Below are 17,128 nucleotides of genomic sequence, written 5' to 3'. Positions count from 1 at the left end.
AGCAGGGAGCACCGCTCCTAGGAAATGATGGTCAAAATTGAGGAAATAATGCCTTGGGAAGAAAAAAAGAGAGGAAAAAGATAGATAAGAAAAGACAAGAGGTGAGGAAGAGGGCAAAGAGGAAAGAAAAAGAAGAGGAGTGAGGTACAACTTAAGATAATAGGGAGGGCTGTGAGGCAGTGAAGCTACTGAATGGAAGAGAGGAAATCTTTAAAGACACTGGTTGTGCAAACTTTGGAGGAATCCACATTATTGTTCAAGAAATAAGAAAAAAAGAGTGGAAGTGTTGGTGTTAGAATATGGAAATGGGATATGAGGAAATTTACAATTCATCACCATAGGAGATATTCAATGTAATTTAACACGAAAAAAAAAGTTGGGTGAAGGCAGGTGGAAACAGGCTAGGGCATATATCTGAGGAAATTTACAGAAAAGCTGCAATCATATCTGAGGAAATTTATAGAGGCAGCAATGAGGATTTTATGGGAACAAAAGTCATGAAGGACTACAGTGTATCAATACTAACGCGAGTGAGAAGAGGACGAACTGGAAAACAATGAGGAAAGTTTAAAAAGAAGAACCATAAAGCACTGAACAAGTTGTGCTCCCTCTGACAAAAAATGAAAGAGGAAATGGAGGGGATAAAGGAAAATAAAAGGGGAAAGGAGCATCTGTCCTTCCAAAATTGATCCTAAACTAGTGTAAAATACCAATTTTTTGCGCGCTACGCGCGCACATTGACCTCATAAAGACTTTTTTGAAGCTCGAAGACTTAACATAAATTATAGAGTCACTCTAAAAATACACGCTATGTTAACATTCTCATCTTTTGAAGTGCAGAATAAAGCTATTTTATGCATGATACGATTGAGGAAATCTTGAGCCTAAAAACCTTGCTACTCAGGAAGAAATCACAATTTGCACCCCTGATTCCAAAAACCGGGTAACGTCATCTAAAAAATCTGGACACATGCTGACCTTTAACCTTGATCCATCTCTAATTATTCCTCTTGACATTTTAACTAAAGCATCACTGTAACAAACAATTAGCTTCTCTAAATTAATCAGTCGATGTCCATAATTAGTTTATATATAGTTTACGATGGTTATGTGATTGATGTCTATTTATAACTCGTACGTCTGAACCCCCGCAAAATACTCATGAATGGGAAAATGCGGCATCCGCTGAAATCATGTGGTGAGTTCATTACATACGGAAACACGGCGGTTTTATCTTTTATTCATTTACCCACAAAAATAACATGAAAACGCAATGGCAGTGATTTAATTAATGTTGGAATGACGAAAATGGAAATAAACTTAAAGGAGTATTTCGTGATCCTACATCATCCTCTTTTTATGACATTTTTCAGTAGATATCCAAGAAAAAAATCTTATTTCTCAAATTTCATTGATTCCGATTTTGGTGTACCAGAACGAATTCAGGTGTTTCTGTTTGATAGACAACACAAAGCAATAAATGTTTTAAAAAATTCGGGTTGTTAAGGGATCTGGAATGAGCGTTTTGAGCGTTTCGACGGTATTTTTTGTGGGACATGAGAGCACATCAGACATATCGAATTGCATTCTGAATACGAAGAATGTCTTTCTGATATCAAATAATTTTCATTTTTTGAAATTCACGATATATAATACAAATTTTATGACAAATTTATTAAAATTTGACATTTTTCACATTTTTGATATAATAGTCCTCGAAGTAAATTTTAGAAATCTAATGATATATTCTTGAAGTGTACGTAGCTGGGAAGAAAAGCCGACGATCAATTGAAAATTTTGACCTTTCATATTGAAGATATGGATTTTTCCCCAAAAGACCTACATTTTTTGGTGTTTTGGGGGAGAAAATCCATATCTTCAATACGAAAGGTCAAAATTTTCAATTGATCGTCGGCTTTTCATCCCACCTACATACACTTCAAATATACATATTATCACTTTATACGCAAAATGGCATGTTTTGCATGTGGTTGCATGGACTCTACGATTTCAAACTTTTATAGTGAATATTTTCAATTTATTTTTAATTGGAACGGATTTTGCACTATCCCAGCAAACACAAAAACGTTTTAAAAACGTTTTAAATAAGTTATATTTGGGCTTTTGGGTTAGGTGAAAACGTTTTAATAACATTAAAATGTCGGGTTATATAAAGGTCATGATAACGTTTTAAAACGTTTTGTATGAAAAACACACTACAACAATATTTTTAAATGTTTTCAAAAAATGTTATTGTAAACTATTTTTGCAAAAATTTTTGCCAAATATTGTGTCAATACTTAAATAACATTATGTTAAAATATTGGAAACCAGCAAATACAGAAATGTTCTTAAAATGTTTTTTCCAAAACCTTTTAATAACATTTAAATGTCGGGTTATAAAAGGTCATGAAAACGTTTTTAAAACGTTATTGAAAATATTTTGGGCAAACATTTTTCGCAAAATATTTTTAAAACCCCAAAATAACATTCTGTTTAGAATGTTTTGTATCAAGTTTTCAAGAATGTTTTTAGAATGTTATTAACACGTTTTATACCCTTTATATAACCCGACATTTTAAACATTTTCTGTAAACCATTTTTGTTTGCTGAGTAGTAGATTATCAAAAAATGTTTTTTAAGGTTATGAAAACGTTTTATACTCTTAATTTACCCTTTATATAACCTGACATTTAAACGTTTTCTGACAACCTTTTATAACCTTTTGCGAATGATGTTGAAAACGTTTTGTGTTTGCTGGGATAACTGCTATCGGGAAAGATTCGTCCCTATAGACGAATCCAATTTCACGCATTCCTACACCTCAATGTCAGCCATAGCTGCATGCCCCCCCCCCTTTGGTCTATCCCACCTAAAATGTAAAATGATGTGGCCTTGGCGGGGATATTAAACTGAATTCCATCACCCGTGTTACACGTAGACAAAAGAATGATGACAGTTTACAACACAAAATAATCTAACATCGAATTTTAAGCGGCTTTAATCCACCCAATTAGACAGTAACAACACCAGTTTGGGGCATACGGGACCCAGTAATGGCCGACTGAATTCTGACCATCTCTTGGCTCGTTGGATTCGTCTATAACTTCACTTTGGGATTCACTCCTTCTGATTGATTTAAAAAAAGTTGAAAATTCAAATCATTTTGACTGATGACGATTTGTCCCTAACTGCAGTCTGTAAAAGAATGGAAAAATCAATCTGTTTGATTGAACATAAATTATGAAGATGCCTTTATAATACTCCAGCTTGTTAGAGCGTTCTGATATAGGAAAAACATTGTTGGTATGACCGTGCCGTGTCAATGTGAAATCGCATTCTGGTCAATTAAAGTCAATGAGAAATCTCACAATGGTCAATCAATATCAATGACAAATCCTCCAATGGTCAATTAATTCAATGAAAAAATGCCCAATGGTCATCCATGATCAATGTCAATGAAAATGATAGTCTAACCGTGCACCCCACCCCCATACATTGGCCAGCTTGTCGCTAAATACTGAACTCAGCTAGCTTTAGTTCTGACATTGATGCCATTTTAACATTGACACCTCTCGACTACTCAGTGCCAGAAGTGGGTAAGTGCAATAGCTTCCATGTTAACATTTGGCAATTTATACACGGTATACTATACTCATCTACACATGGCAGCTACACATGGCAGCTATTGCACTTACCCACTTCTGGCACTGACCAGTCGCTCTGTATACAGATGTTCTGTCCGTAGTCACGTCCAGTGTTGGGTCATCACGTTCTGTGCACAATTTACTCGTAACCTTATCCCAGTGTCCAGTCTAAGATTTGAAAAAGTCGAGACAGTTTGGATTCGCCAGATGTCCAAGATAGTAAATGGACACCAGGTCGTACCTACATTAGAACACAACAAACGCTTCAATATCGGTAGCATCGGGACACACGTGCAAAATGTTGTGAGCTATGTTAAATAATATCTACGTCAAACCTGCAATGTCATATTTGTTGATTCGGGTTTTTTTGTCGGTTGTTTAAGGATATCCTCTCCCACGCTGTCTTTGTTTAGAATCCATGTTTAATATTATACAACCACCCCACCCCCTACCCACTCTCCACATACACATCCCACAACATAGAGACTCCGCCCCCTCATATTTACCCCTCTCCCAATCGATTTGAAATTTAGAAAATCCCAGAAAAATACCGAAAATGACTTGTCCCCCCCATCAGTTCCGATGCCCCCCCCATCATGGTCGGTGCTCCCCCCCTCAATAAGATGAGTCACGCTACGCCACTGTAGAGAATACGCACAAAAGAAAAGTGGTGGCAAAGTAGACCTTCTTGTATATGTATGTCCTCACAGTTTAAATTACCAATAGCACGCACAACACCCCCACATTGACCCTACTCACCAAACCACATCCTCACAAAACCGCTCTTATCAATAGCATGTATCACTACACAGACCCTCGCCCCACCTAACCCCCCTCACCACCACCACCACCACCACCACCACCTCACAAAGCAAGAGTTAGCGCAAGGTAGACTTTCCTGCATATGGATGTCCTCACATAACAAACAACGTTTTATTAAGAACACGCACAACACCCCCTGCACCCACCCCCACCCTCACAGAACAGTTTTTATCAATAACACATCTCGCCGCACAGACACAACCCTTCACCCTCACCCCACACCGTTCTGTGCACTCAAAGAGGCAACTGTGACAGAAAAGTAGACTTTCCTGTTTAAGGATGTCCCCACTGAACAGTTTTTATCAATTATTATAGCACGCAAAACACCCCACAGTATTTATAATGTTTTTGAATGATGTTTTGAATAAGTGCAATATTTTATTTTCTATCAACAGCAGTTGCTGTATTTTTCCATGTTAATATTGATACTATATTTTTTAATGTTTAATTGTTTTTAATATTGTAAACCACTTGTAATTTGGCCTTAGGGCCACGATTTGTGTGTGAATAAAATATACTATACTATACTATATATATGCAGCCACATCCACCATGTCACATAAAACAGCTTTTATCAATAGCGTAGGTCACATCACTGCACAGTCCCACCTATGCAAACCACCACTCACCCCACTCCCACCGCATCCCTATACCCACCCCGACACACCACACACACCCCACCCCTAGGCACAAAAAAAAAAGGCAAGAATGATAGCAAAGTAGACTTTCCTGTACATGGATGTCCTCACAAAACAGCTTTTATTAATAAAACGCACACCACCCATTCACCCTCACAGAACATTTCTTATCTATTATAGCACACATCACCGCACGCGCACATACACACTGTTCACTCTCGCCCCTCCACCTCACCGTTATGTGCATGCACTTAGAGAAGCAACTGTGATAGTAAAGTATAGACTTTCCTGTTTAGGGATGTCCCCACATATTAGTTTTGATCAATTATTAAGGCACGCGCAACACCCCAACAGACACATACCCAACCACATCCTCACAAAACAGTTCTTATCAATAGCATGCATCACTGCACAGACGACCGACCTGTCAACCTCCACTCACCCCACTCCCGCCTTGTTCTTACCCACCCCGACATCCCCTCCTCCAGTCTGGACACAATAAAAAGCAAGACTTACAGCAAGGTAGACTTTCCTCCATATGGATGTCCTCACATAAGTGACATAACAAAAAGCTTTTATTAATAACATGCACAACACACCTGCACCCTCACAGAACAGCTCTTAACAATAGCACCCATCACTGCATAGACCCCCCCCCCCCTCCTCCTCTTCCCCCGCAACAGTGATAGCAGAGTAGACTTTCCCGTCTATGGATGTTCTCATAGAAGAATGTGAACACTTTTCAACAGAATGTACCGTATCAAATCAGCAGACTTTTTTTTTTTTTCTTCCTTTTTTTTTTTTTTTTTTTTTTTAATAATCAGCAGACTTGTAAAGAGTCATGGTTCAAGAATCATCTTTTAAAAAATAAAATGAATTGTGTAATTTCCCTCACATGCTGAGACTCGAGTCGTTTGAGTAGTTTCGAGAAATAGGGTAAACAGCGACCAAATAAATTCCCCAAATATTTCTGAAACAAAAGTGGATTAAGGTTATTTTCCCAATTTATCAACAAAATAAGCAACTTATTTCTTTGACAGATCTGTGAAAGTCTTTAAACAGTAGCTTAAATTTTCTTTTGGTCAATAGAATCCTGAAGAATCAGTTTTTGTATGTCTTTTTATTTAAAAAACAGTCAAATACTGTCATGTTTTTCTTATATTCGACCATACTCTAAATGTTATTGTTATTTGTTTTTTAATGGTTAAAAATTGACCGTTATTCTTACCTTTGCTTCTATCCTATCCCCATGTAGCCAAATTACAAATAAATCGGTATCAATTAACGATTCATTTTTAGCCATTCCCAAAGCAATCCATTCCCTACTACTCGTGCTTAAACTCCGAATCACCGCAGTCCTCAGGCGAAATTCTATCACATTCTCTGCCGCATCTGACCGCCAATCTAACTCACCAACTGGGGTAGTTTTCCCAGTCTCAATAAATGTAGTTCTAAATGAATACAAACTGTTACGATTCTGGCGGACGTTTTGATGATGTGATTTAGGCAAGCTGTGGTGATGATGTAGCGAAATACTTGGAGTACAGAAATTCAAAAACATACTTAAAAATATGACTGGAAATGCCATTGATTTCAGAAGTTTCGTTGCCATCGTTTGGCTCCGATATGCGATATCTCCTCTCCGCGTGTCTCGAATGTAATGACTATTTTTCCGTAGTACACATTGTTATATATCGATATGATTTCATCAACAGAAAGATATAAGATGGCTCAGTTTCAACAAAAAAAAACTGCGTGCGTAGTGGTTTTAATAAGATCGGTGACCTGAGTGCTGCTATAAGTCAGTCAAATATTCAGTCAGTCAGCATGGGTATCTTAATAGTAATCAGTCATTGGATTTTAATTAATGACCCCATCATTCGGAATATTGACATAGGCGACTTGCTAAGGTATCTACGTCTGATGACGCGCTTCCCCATATCCGTTGCTCGCTATACTATCTCATGTGCTCATATGATGCATAGAATGAAATCAACAGGCATGCATGCCCTGTGCATAGTAATACTGCAGGGGTTCAGATGAGTTTTTTTTTTTGATGCAGATTAAAGTGGATAATATCTATACCCATGGTAATATTCTTAGCATCTCCCCATTTCGCCCCTGGGTAGAGAGAGCCAAGTGAGGTAAAGCGCATTGCCCAAGTGCACAGTACGATGGCTTCGCCGGGGCTCGAACTCGCAACCCCCCGATTGCGAGGCAGAGCCCGCACTACTGCGCCACTGTATTGCTCACTAAATATGCAGCCTTTCCGCCCAAGGTTAGAACTACCCGAGCGTGAGCTGCTATATATTGAAAAGGATGGTGCATGTTATTCTCAACCCTGTCTTATAAAATCACATGCCAAGCTATCCTGTTCATATTCATAAGTATTTTAAATATTCTTATGTAATTGACATCACAAACTACATATCAATTTGTAAGCGCTCTTTTACTTCATAGTTCATTGAATTTACAACCGTATGACAAAACAGGCGAAAACAATAACTTTTTGCACAAGATTCGCAATTTAAAGAGAATTGGCCGTTGCTCATTCTAGTGACGCTAGCGTATGGACAATATAAGTATGCTTTGTCATTTAATGACATAAAATTGGACAAATATGGTAAGGAACACTTCAGGTTTTGACATTTAAAACCTACATTTTGGTCAAAAAATGTGCTTGGATAGGTAGTTTTCAACAGATTTACTACATTCGCCTTGCTATAACAATTAACATTGAATTGCATTATCTGTTGACCTAGTGACGAAAAGTGTTTTTAGGGGGAAGTGTTAGCTTTCTTTTGATATAAAACAAATCTGATTGGATGAAGGGAACACTTGAGGTTTCGATAAAAACCAATTACAGAGGCCCATTTTTCAGCTAGAAGCTCCTCAGCTCATACGATGCGATGCACTCAACCGTGTAGTGTGATCAAAGACTGTGGTGGAGACAATTCACTGCTTGCTGTTCTCTGCTTGGAAGCTTTTGGACAAAAATGTGTGCTCAGGTGTATCGAGGTGTACACTGTGCGTATCTGGTATATAAAAGAATCGGTTTTGTATAGAAACATTTCCATATGTAATGCTAATACTTTTTTTGATTTACACCAAAAAGCTTTGCGGCATTATATGAAAGCGGAAACCATTTTTATACCGGTACTGTGGAAATATGGCATATCAACATAGTCTTATATTTTCAAAACGGTTTAGAATTGTCAAAAGATTCGTGGCAAATTAGAAAGAGTGTGCACATGTAATCACTAAAGTACCAAAAACTTAAAATTTAGATGAGAAGAAATATTGATTTGAGCCATCTCCTTACCAATATGTGCCATGTCGATCCATAATTGTTTCAAATTGATCCGAATTTATATGAGCCATTTGAACAGCCACCATAATATACGAACGATGATAAAACTGCATTGTGCAACCTTTTTCTAACTTCTGGAATTGGAGCTGTTGGTGTTTACCTCTAACATGACCAAATTATCGTAAAAAACATAAATTGGTCAATGATTTGACACATTTGCAATACGGTAGTAATAAAGCAAATTAAGGGGGTACTACACCCCTGGCCAATTTTGTGCCTATTTTTGCATTTTTCTCAAAAAATTATAGAGCATTGGTGACAAGTAAGATATGTACATTATAGGGGCAAGGACTACAACTACTGCACTGAAAATTCAGCAACTGAAGGCAAGTAGTTATTGATTTATTGATCAAATATTGGTTTTCCTCATTTTTGACTGTAACTCCACAACTGTTGTCTGTGCTGAAATAAAATTTCCAGTGCAGTAGTTGTAGTCCTTGCCCCTATAATATACATATCTTACTTGTCATCAACGCTCTATAATTTTTGAGAAAAATGCAAAAATAAGCACAAAATTGGGCAGGGGTGTAGTACCCCCTTAAGTTTGTTCGATGTGCAAAATATCGGCAACATAATACCAAGGAATGACATCATACAATATTCAATCCTTTCTTTTGATTTTTGTTGTCTTCCTGGTCTTCCAGTAAGGAGGGAAACTCCTTCTTCAGGCAACATTGAAACACCTCCATTCCCATCCCGTCCACACCACCCCTCACCCAACCCCCACGTACACATCCCTACCCTGGGCGTGCACATAGAAATAACATATTTTGTAATTCTAAATAACCAAGATATTTTTGTCAACGTTCTGCTTTTGAAGAGAATGTATACCGGTAGTCTGTGTACGCTTGCCACTTCTTGGCGATCCGCACAAAACGATTTTTATCTCAATAATTGAGATTACGTTCTTAGTTGAGTCCAGTTCAGTTCATACTATATCTCAACGACCTGAAACACCAAGCATGACCCCAAATTACAATGCGATTCTGTGTACTTCAAGAATTGCATAATAGTCATGGTAGTAGTCACAGTTGACTATAATAGCAGTGAAATTTAAGTCGAGCGGGTGAAGTTTGGGTAAATTTATCAAAACTGTGAAAAGAATGAGGGAAAGCACAATTTCAGCATATGTCAATCTGAGCGAAAACACAATTTTAGCATTATGTCAATCTAAAAGTTGCACAAATATTTTGAAATAGACTTTTAAAACTATTAGAAATTTATAAAAATGAGAATATAATGAGTGTTTTGGACCACACTGTATATAATCATGTAACTATATAGTATACATAACTTAAACTTTGCAAACTAAAAAGTACTTTTAACATAACATCTTCCGATCATGGCGCGGACACATTTGGCCGCGGATGATGACGGCAACGGAATTGCGCAATAAGTGTCTGTCACAAGGGTGAAGTAAAAAAACACTTTCTATTTTAATAGTCGAACCTCTTTAGAAGGACAAACGAAAGTCAACTCCAAAAACACCTCCAACGCACAGCTCAAATAATCACACTATCACACTATGGACCACAATGGCCTCATCTCAATGGCATAGTCCAATAACCTCAATTAAACAATCATAGTGCAAAATTTGACTTCAAGTTGCAGAGTATGAGTTTTTGTACCCAAATTTTCAAAGGTCGTTCAATGGATGTGCAAATGCATTGGGGTTAAAGAACTGTGCCTTGATAGATGAGCATGTTGTGGATCCTAGTGACTATCAATGGCAATATCCCAACTTATTTTTCAGTCTCACGAAAAAGACAGAAACTACAAACCAGAGCGTTGTTCGGCTATCGTAAGATGATAAGGCATTTAGCGGACTCGATAGTCAGATGGCCGCGAAAGGTTAGCTCAACCTACCGGGCACGGCTAGCGCCCACAACCATAATTTCTATGCAAAGTCTTTGTCGAATTGCAAGTTTTGCCTTGGTTAAAGACGTCATTGAGTGTGATATGAATTCGCAAAATACAGTCTTTCACTAAAAGCAATGGCAAGCAATAAATTTTACTCTATTACCAGGCCAGTACGCAGTGGGGAGTGCGAGAAAAAAAAGGGGGAGGGCTTTCAGTGAAAAGACCCAAAAATGGGGTCTTCCGGTGAGAATGGGAAAATCTTACCAAAATATTGGTCATTCAGTGAGACTGGGAACAATTTTGGGTCAAAACATAAAAGTTGATACAAAATTTAAAAAAATTTGAACAAATTTCAAAAATTTGAAGAAAAATAATAAAAAAACAAGGTCTTTCAGATATTTTCCCAGCGTGCAAAAATTTTGTATTTTACGCTATTTAGGCCCAAGGGTGAATTTTGATGGAAAGGGGGCTCCTTGTCCTGTTTCTTTTCCTTTGCCCTTTGGTTCGAGGGGCACTTTTTTTCTTTCATTTTTTGTAGGGGGGGGGGGGCAGTCTGGCCCCCTGCTATGTAGGGAAATCCCATGAACAGCTGATAAACTGGGACCTTGTTTGTAGCCATATCTATAAAGTTGCCAAACCCGTAATTAGTAGTCCAATTGGGCGACTTCTGATCATTTTGAAGATCAAAATGGACCACAACTTTAACACTACTATTAGCAATGGAAACTCCTGTGTTTTTGCATTATATTCTTTAATTTTTTTTCTTTCATTTAACACCACCCGGGTGGTGATACCTTCGTGGCATTTCGAGATATATCCATTTCAGACCAAAAGGTTACTCAATACTCAGTAAGTAAGTTGGTAAGTAAGTTAGTAAGCAAGTAACATACACTAATATAGAATAATACCATTTCATGGTTCAGCAAAAAATGTGATAGACATTTGTGTGTAGATTAATAATATGGGCCTATATTTATTATTTCGAAATAAAGCGTTATAATTTTGATTTGGGGTGAAAATTGTATTTTTACGCCTTTATCAAATTATTTTTCCAACTTTCGAGCATTATAGCTGAATTCTTTTCACCAATTCCTTTTAAAAAATGTACTTTTATATAATTGTTACTTTAAAAACTCCAGCCAAACGCGATCCAGAGTGCATAGATATTCCTTGACTATGAAACATTATTCAGCCATATGCCTACGTAGTTTCCCAGCAAACACAAAGCGTTTTCGACTTTATTCGTAAAAGGTTGTTAGAAACGTTATACCGGGTAAAATAAATGGTATAAAAGTTCATGCACCATGTTATCTGAGAGTTGATAACATAACATAACGTAACGTAACATAACATAATATAACATAACATCACATCCCATAACATAACATAACATCACATCACATCACATCACATCACATCACATAACATCACATCACATAAAATAACATAACATAACATAACATAACATAACATAACATCATAACATAACATAACATAACATGATAACATAACATAACATAACATCACATGATAAAACATAACATAACATAGCATAACAACTATACTTGGGTACCAACACTCTAAGAGTGCATTGGTCTGTTTGCAAACTAACACGTTATAAATCTCAGCAGTTGCCATGCCAAAGAAAGTGTACCAATTACCATGATTACCGCACAACTGGAAATGCTTAAAGACCCATTCAGTGATCCCAGCGCAAGTGTGAAAAATTAAATTTATTATAAATTGCTTAAAAGTGAAGGATAAGTCATTCAAATTGTCATTTGGTATTTTTGAAATGACAAATTTGGCAAAAAAACAAAGAAAGCAGCATTACTGACGAAGTTGAAGCTCCATTCAAATGTAGCTAATTTAGATACTGTCAGTATCTAAATTACAGATTCGTGTAAAATGCCTTACTTTGTCAAAATACACAGCTTTCGGCTGAACCACTCTCGGGCAATGTTAGCACATACATACGGTATGACAAGGACAAAGGTACCAAAATTTGAATTTTGATGATTTTTACGATGACCTAATCACTGAATGGGCCTTTAACTATAATATTCTGAGTACGTGACCAAATTAGGACTACTGGACTTTCTAGCTTGCAGTCCGGGTTTGCAGTATATTATATAGAATTAAAACATTTATACGGGATTGTATGTAGGTTACAATATGCATGACTTTAAGATACTTTACGTGTATTTCTTCAAGTAATCACTATAAGAGCACCAATAACATAATAGCAATAACAACGAGAGTGACAACAACAACAACAAAGCCAGAGAAGAGTAACAACAACATCTACAACCACTCTTACGGTTCGTCACGCATTTTGTACATGAGCTTACATGTTGTATGTCACTTTGGAGTTGAGGTCAGCCGTAAGTTCTACCAGGATTGTATACGCTAGGATCCACAACATGTTCATGTTCATCTATCAGGGCACAGTTCTTAAACCCCAATACATCTGTACATTCATTGAATGACCTTGGAAAATTTGGGTACAAAAACTCATACTCTGTCACTTTGGAGTTTGGATTGAGGTCAGCCGTGGGTCTGAGGTCAGCCGTAAGTTCTACCAGGATTGTATATAGCCTACACTAGGATCCACAACATGTTCATCTATCAGGGCACAGTTCTTTGACCCGAATACATTTGTACATTCATTGAATGACCTTAGAAAATTTGGGTACAAAAACTCAAACTCTGCAACTTGAGGTCAAATTTTGCACTATGAGTGTTTAATTGGGGTTATTGAACTATGCCATTGGGATGCGGCCATTATGGTCCATAGTGATACCACACAACCTGAAGCGTCACTGGATAATGCATTAACCACACTGCTGATGCTGCTGTAAGCTATATGTAAGCTGATTCCAGAAAAAAGGAATATCGTATAGAAGCTTCTCTGATATAACATTACAATTTTATTGTACTGAGCCGATTATATAGCATCCTAGCTATACAGCACGGAAGTTTTAGAGCTTTAAGAAACATGTTTCTTACACCCATATCCGAATGCAACACCATTTCAGCAGAAATATTAAGATAGCCTACAGTATTACTATTAAAGAAGCTTAAAGATAAGTTGAATTGACTATTCCAGCATCTCAACGTGATGGACATGAAAAATTGCTACAAAGTAAATGATTTAAACATTGAAATAGCAATATTAAAGGCGAGTGCATGAATTGATTCCATCCAGCACGACATCATTGATCAGTGTCGATCGTCGCGTCTGTGTAATTGTATTGTTATCAATACTATTTCAATATTTAATAAGGTCAGAGGTCAGGTGGTGTTATGTTTGACACATCTGGACACTGATCATATCATATAACATCTTTCATAACTACACCTTCCACTCCATCGTAAACCAAACATGGAGACTTCAAACCAAACACGAGTAATCCTGTGGTCTGTTCCAAGATCAACCTCAACAGCTTTTGAGATGTGTATGAGCAATGTAAAAGACTCCGTAATATGGCACGAACCTTTCCTCTGTGCCATGTGGTTTGGTACGGATAGAAGATTTCCGCCACCTGGTAGCGACGGCTGCGCTGGAGACAAAGGTTTAGGGTTCGAATCTCAGGCGCGATCTATTCAATTAGATGTGACAACTGGTTATGACGCGTATCAAAGTTCGTACTCTTGGGCTAAAAGCGAGTTGGAAAAAGATTATTCGAACAAACGATTGGTATTTTGTAAAGGTATCACCTATGCCATTGCGACAAGATTCGATGCAATTCCAGATGGCTATCGGCATACGTTTTTAATCAGACATCCTTACAAAGTCCTTCCAAGTTGGAAGAAATTATTCTCCAATGGACTCAACGTACCACTGGAAGACTTCAGAATGGACGAACTTCCAGTGTCGTCAATGCCACCTGGGCATGCCTTCAAAGAATCGTATGATCTTCTGCAACATGTGAAGCAACATTATGAAGCCAATCCAATCATCATTGATGCAGATGACTTACTGAGCCATCCAGAAGAGATGATGAAACATTACTGTGAAGCCGTCAACATCCCGTACAGCAAAGATCTTCTACGATGGGAATCTGGCGAAGAAGTAGTCAGTAAATGGATGATACCAACATTCTTCATACAAGGTAATAGACTAGGTGGCTGGTACGATTCGGCGTTTGCTAGTTCGGGATGGCAGAAGACAAGGCCCACACCATCAAGATCTGAGCTTTCCGCTGATGTTTTATCTTGTGCTGATGCCATTATGCCATACTACGACGAGATGTATAAACAACGATTGATACCTCAATGACTTTTTCAATAGCGTCTATGATACTAGGGTCATTCAAAAAGTTGTAGTACCCCCACCTTCATATCTCAACTTCTGTATTTTTTTTTTCATGATTGTACATGTAACCTAGGGTCTTATCTACAATCCAGGAAAAAAAGGTTGGCACACTTTGCCTGTCTTTTGGTATATCTCTTCCCAGCTCCCCCAATTCAATGTTGGACCAAGCCATGTTGTCAACAGGTCCGTAAGACCCTCCAACATTGAAAGATGGGGAGTGGGGAAGGGTGAGGTATGGGGGAGTCTGTACTTCACATAATATTGCATGCATGTTTCACTCGTCTCTCCAATTTTGATAGGGCACGCATTTCCATTGTTTAGTGCAAGTGTGCCAACAATTTTTTTCCTGGATTGTAGCTTGTGAGAAAATGATATTTTAATATCATTTTCCATTTGTTGTAGGCGAAGTAAAAGTTAAATCAGCATTTGGTGTCACGGAAATGGAAAAAAGTCTGTACATATCAGAAGACATGAAGTATGCCTTCCTCGAGACAGTAAAGTAAAATTAAATTTTGAGATTTTTTCAAAAACTGTAATATACATTTCAAACGAGTGCTCACGAATGTTCTAAATTTTTAGAAGGACCAATGGAATGGTACCAAGAACCTCCGGGGTTCAACATGTATCAAGGTTTCCCACTTTATGTTTATCATCACAATCTATTAGACCATCATTTCTTTTAAATGTCTATTAAACAAGCCTACTGCATGGTTGGCAAAAATAACATGACATCAACGCAAACTGAAAAATTGTACGCACATAATATTTTCCCCCATGTTAATTTGTACTTATCAATTAGAAACTGCATTCTAAATTCTACCAAAATTACGCATTTTGGTACTTTATGCTTACACTTCTACTCCAGAGGAAAAAACATTCCTATTAAAAGATATAAGATTATAGAATTAATACACGCACACACCCCTAACCCCGTCGCACGGCTCAAACACCCACACCTCCCCTACACACCCCATACCCTCAGTCAGTCAGCAGAGAGTTCAAAGTCAGTGCACATCTCACAGGTTGTCCTGAGGTTGATTAATTCCTATACATCCATCACACACTTCGTGATTACACATAAATTTAATCTACAAACATTTCCTAAAATGGTTCACTTTAAAAAATAAAAAAAAGATATTTTTTCGTTTTCATAGGTCGTAGCTTGACAAGGACATCCGGCCTTAGATGGATCGAGCCGATTCCAGCCGAACATTATAATACTTGCTTGCGCATATTGCAACAGAAGCTACTTGTTTCCACTATGTACTTATTTGCTGACCATTCGATCTTATACCCGATATCGGCCGAGTAAATAATTACTGGTATAAATTTCATTGATGTATCACGAGATGTATCATCCATGGTGCTGTATAGGAGAAATGGAATAGCAGCAAATGTCGAAAAATTACGTACTTTTACAAGGCAAAAATCAGCTTTTCTAGGCATTGTCGACATGGTGCCTTCGCAAAGAAAGTTTCCTACTATCAAGACCTAACTTTTGAGATGGTTTGCATGTTTGAAGGTGCAAAATTAACAATAAGGCGCCCGGTTGTACCGCCGCGATCAGCAAGTCATCATCACGACACTTGCTCAAATTTGATTGACAGATGACGTCAGACGCGATAAATTCTTTTTATCTCTGTCTTTAATTATAATCAATGTTCGCCGTCCCAATACTTACGATTCCAGTAAATTACAGACATGAGAATCCTTGAAAAAACCTGAAGTGTTTGGACAAAAACCCTGAAATAGTGCGTGAAATTGGGCTAAAAAGGCCCAAAACGGGCTGAAATTAAAAGAAAGCGCGGAAATTTGGAAAATAAAAGTACCTGGAGTCAGGTTTAAACCTGAAAATTCTCATGTCTGAAAATACAGCACTTACTTTTTGGATTAAAAAAATAATATCTTGTTTTGCAAAATGAAATAAAGCTAAAGTTGGTACTAACTGGCAATTAATAATATTCAAATTTGTTTTGTAATTTGACATGTTTGAGGGAAGTAAAGTTCTGGAATTCAGCACGCATCTTTTACATGCACGTGTATAAAGTTGATCCGAGGTCAAACAAGTTTACATTTTGGGGAAAAATATTCCTCTAATTACTATTTAAAATATAGGCCCTTTGACATGCAAGTATAACATCATTAGAGGCACTTTGCTTTGGGGAGAAATGCCAAAAACCCGAACAAAGGCCCATTCCACATGGAATACGAAAAAAGGATCTAAAACAAATGTAGACGGACCTGGAATTCGAACCCAAAAACCATTACACATAGCGGCAAAGCCAAAGTTTCATCCCCATTAGGGGACACGCTAGTCCGACACGCCGCTAGTCCGAATTTGAAATGCACTGCACCAGTCCGACACTCCGCTAGTCCGAAACTGAAAACCACTGCGCTAGTCCGAATCTGGAAAACACTCCTTCAGTCCGATATTGCGCTAGTCCGAATCTAAAAAACACTGCGCTAGTCCGAA

At 37.6% G+C, this 17,128-nt stretch overlaps 2 protein-coding genes across 2 annotated transcripts in view; one reads left to right on the top strand and one right to left on the bottom strand.

Annotated features, from left to right (window-relative positions):
* LOC140137413 (dopamine beta-hydroxylase-like) overlaps positions 1-6,772 on the bottom strand; it is a 32,874-nt gene extending 26,102 nt beyond the window's left edge. Inside the window, exon 1 of the mRNA XM_072159062.1 lies at positions 6,336-6,772. Within this exon, the coding sequence (XP_072015163.1) occupies positions 6,336-6,719 (384 nt within the window). The 5' untranslated portion in view covers positions 6,720-6,772. The remainder of the gene's footprint in view (positions 1-6,335) is intronic.
* Positions 6,773-13,521: 6,749 nt separating this feature from the next.
* On the top strand, positions 13,522-15,314 carry LOC140138291 (uncharacterized). The gene has a single exon (XM_072160202.1). The coding sequence runs from the start codon at positions 13,723-13,725 to the stop codon at positions 14,617-14,619; it is 897 nt and encodes a 298-aa protein (XP_072016303.1). The 5' UTR covers positions 13,522-13,722; the 3' UTR covers positions 14,620-15,314.
* Positions 15,315-17,128: the final 1,814 nt, after the last annotated feature.

This window comes from Amphiura filiformis, chromosome 17 (assembly GCF_039555335.1).
Source record: "Amphiura filiformis chromosome 17, Afil_fr2py, whole genome shotgun sequence".
NCBI lineage: Eukaryota > Metazoa > Echinodermata > Ophiuroidea > Amphilepidida > Amphiuridae > Amphiura > Amphiura filiformis.
Note: the sequence above shows the minus strand (reverse complement) of the source record. Positions and strands in the feature narration are given on the sequence as shown.

Excerpts from the sequence above, each read along its gene's own strand:
- LOC140138291 (XM_072160202.1), top strand. The coding sequence starts at position 13,723 with ATGGAGACTTCAAACCAAACACGAGTAATCCTGTGGTCTGTTCCAAGA.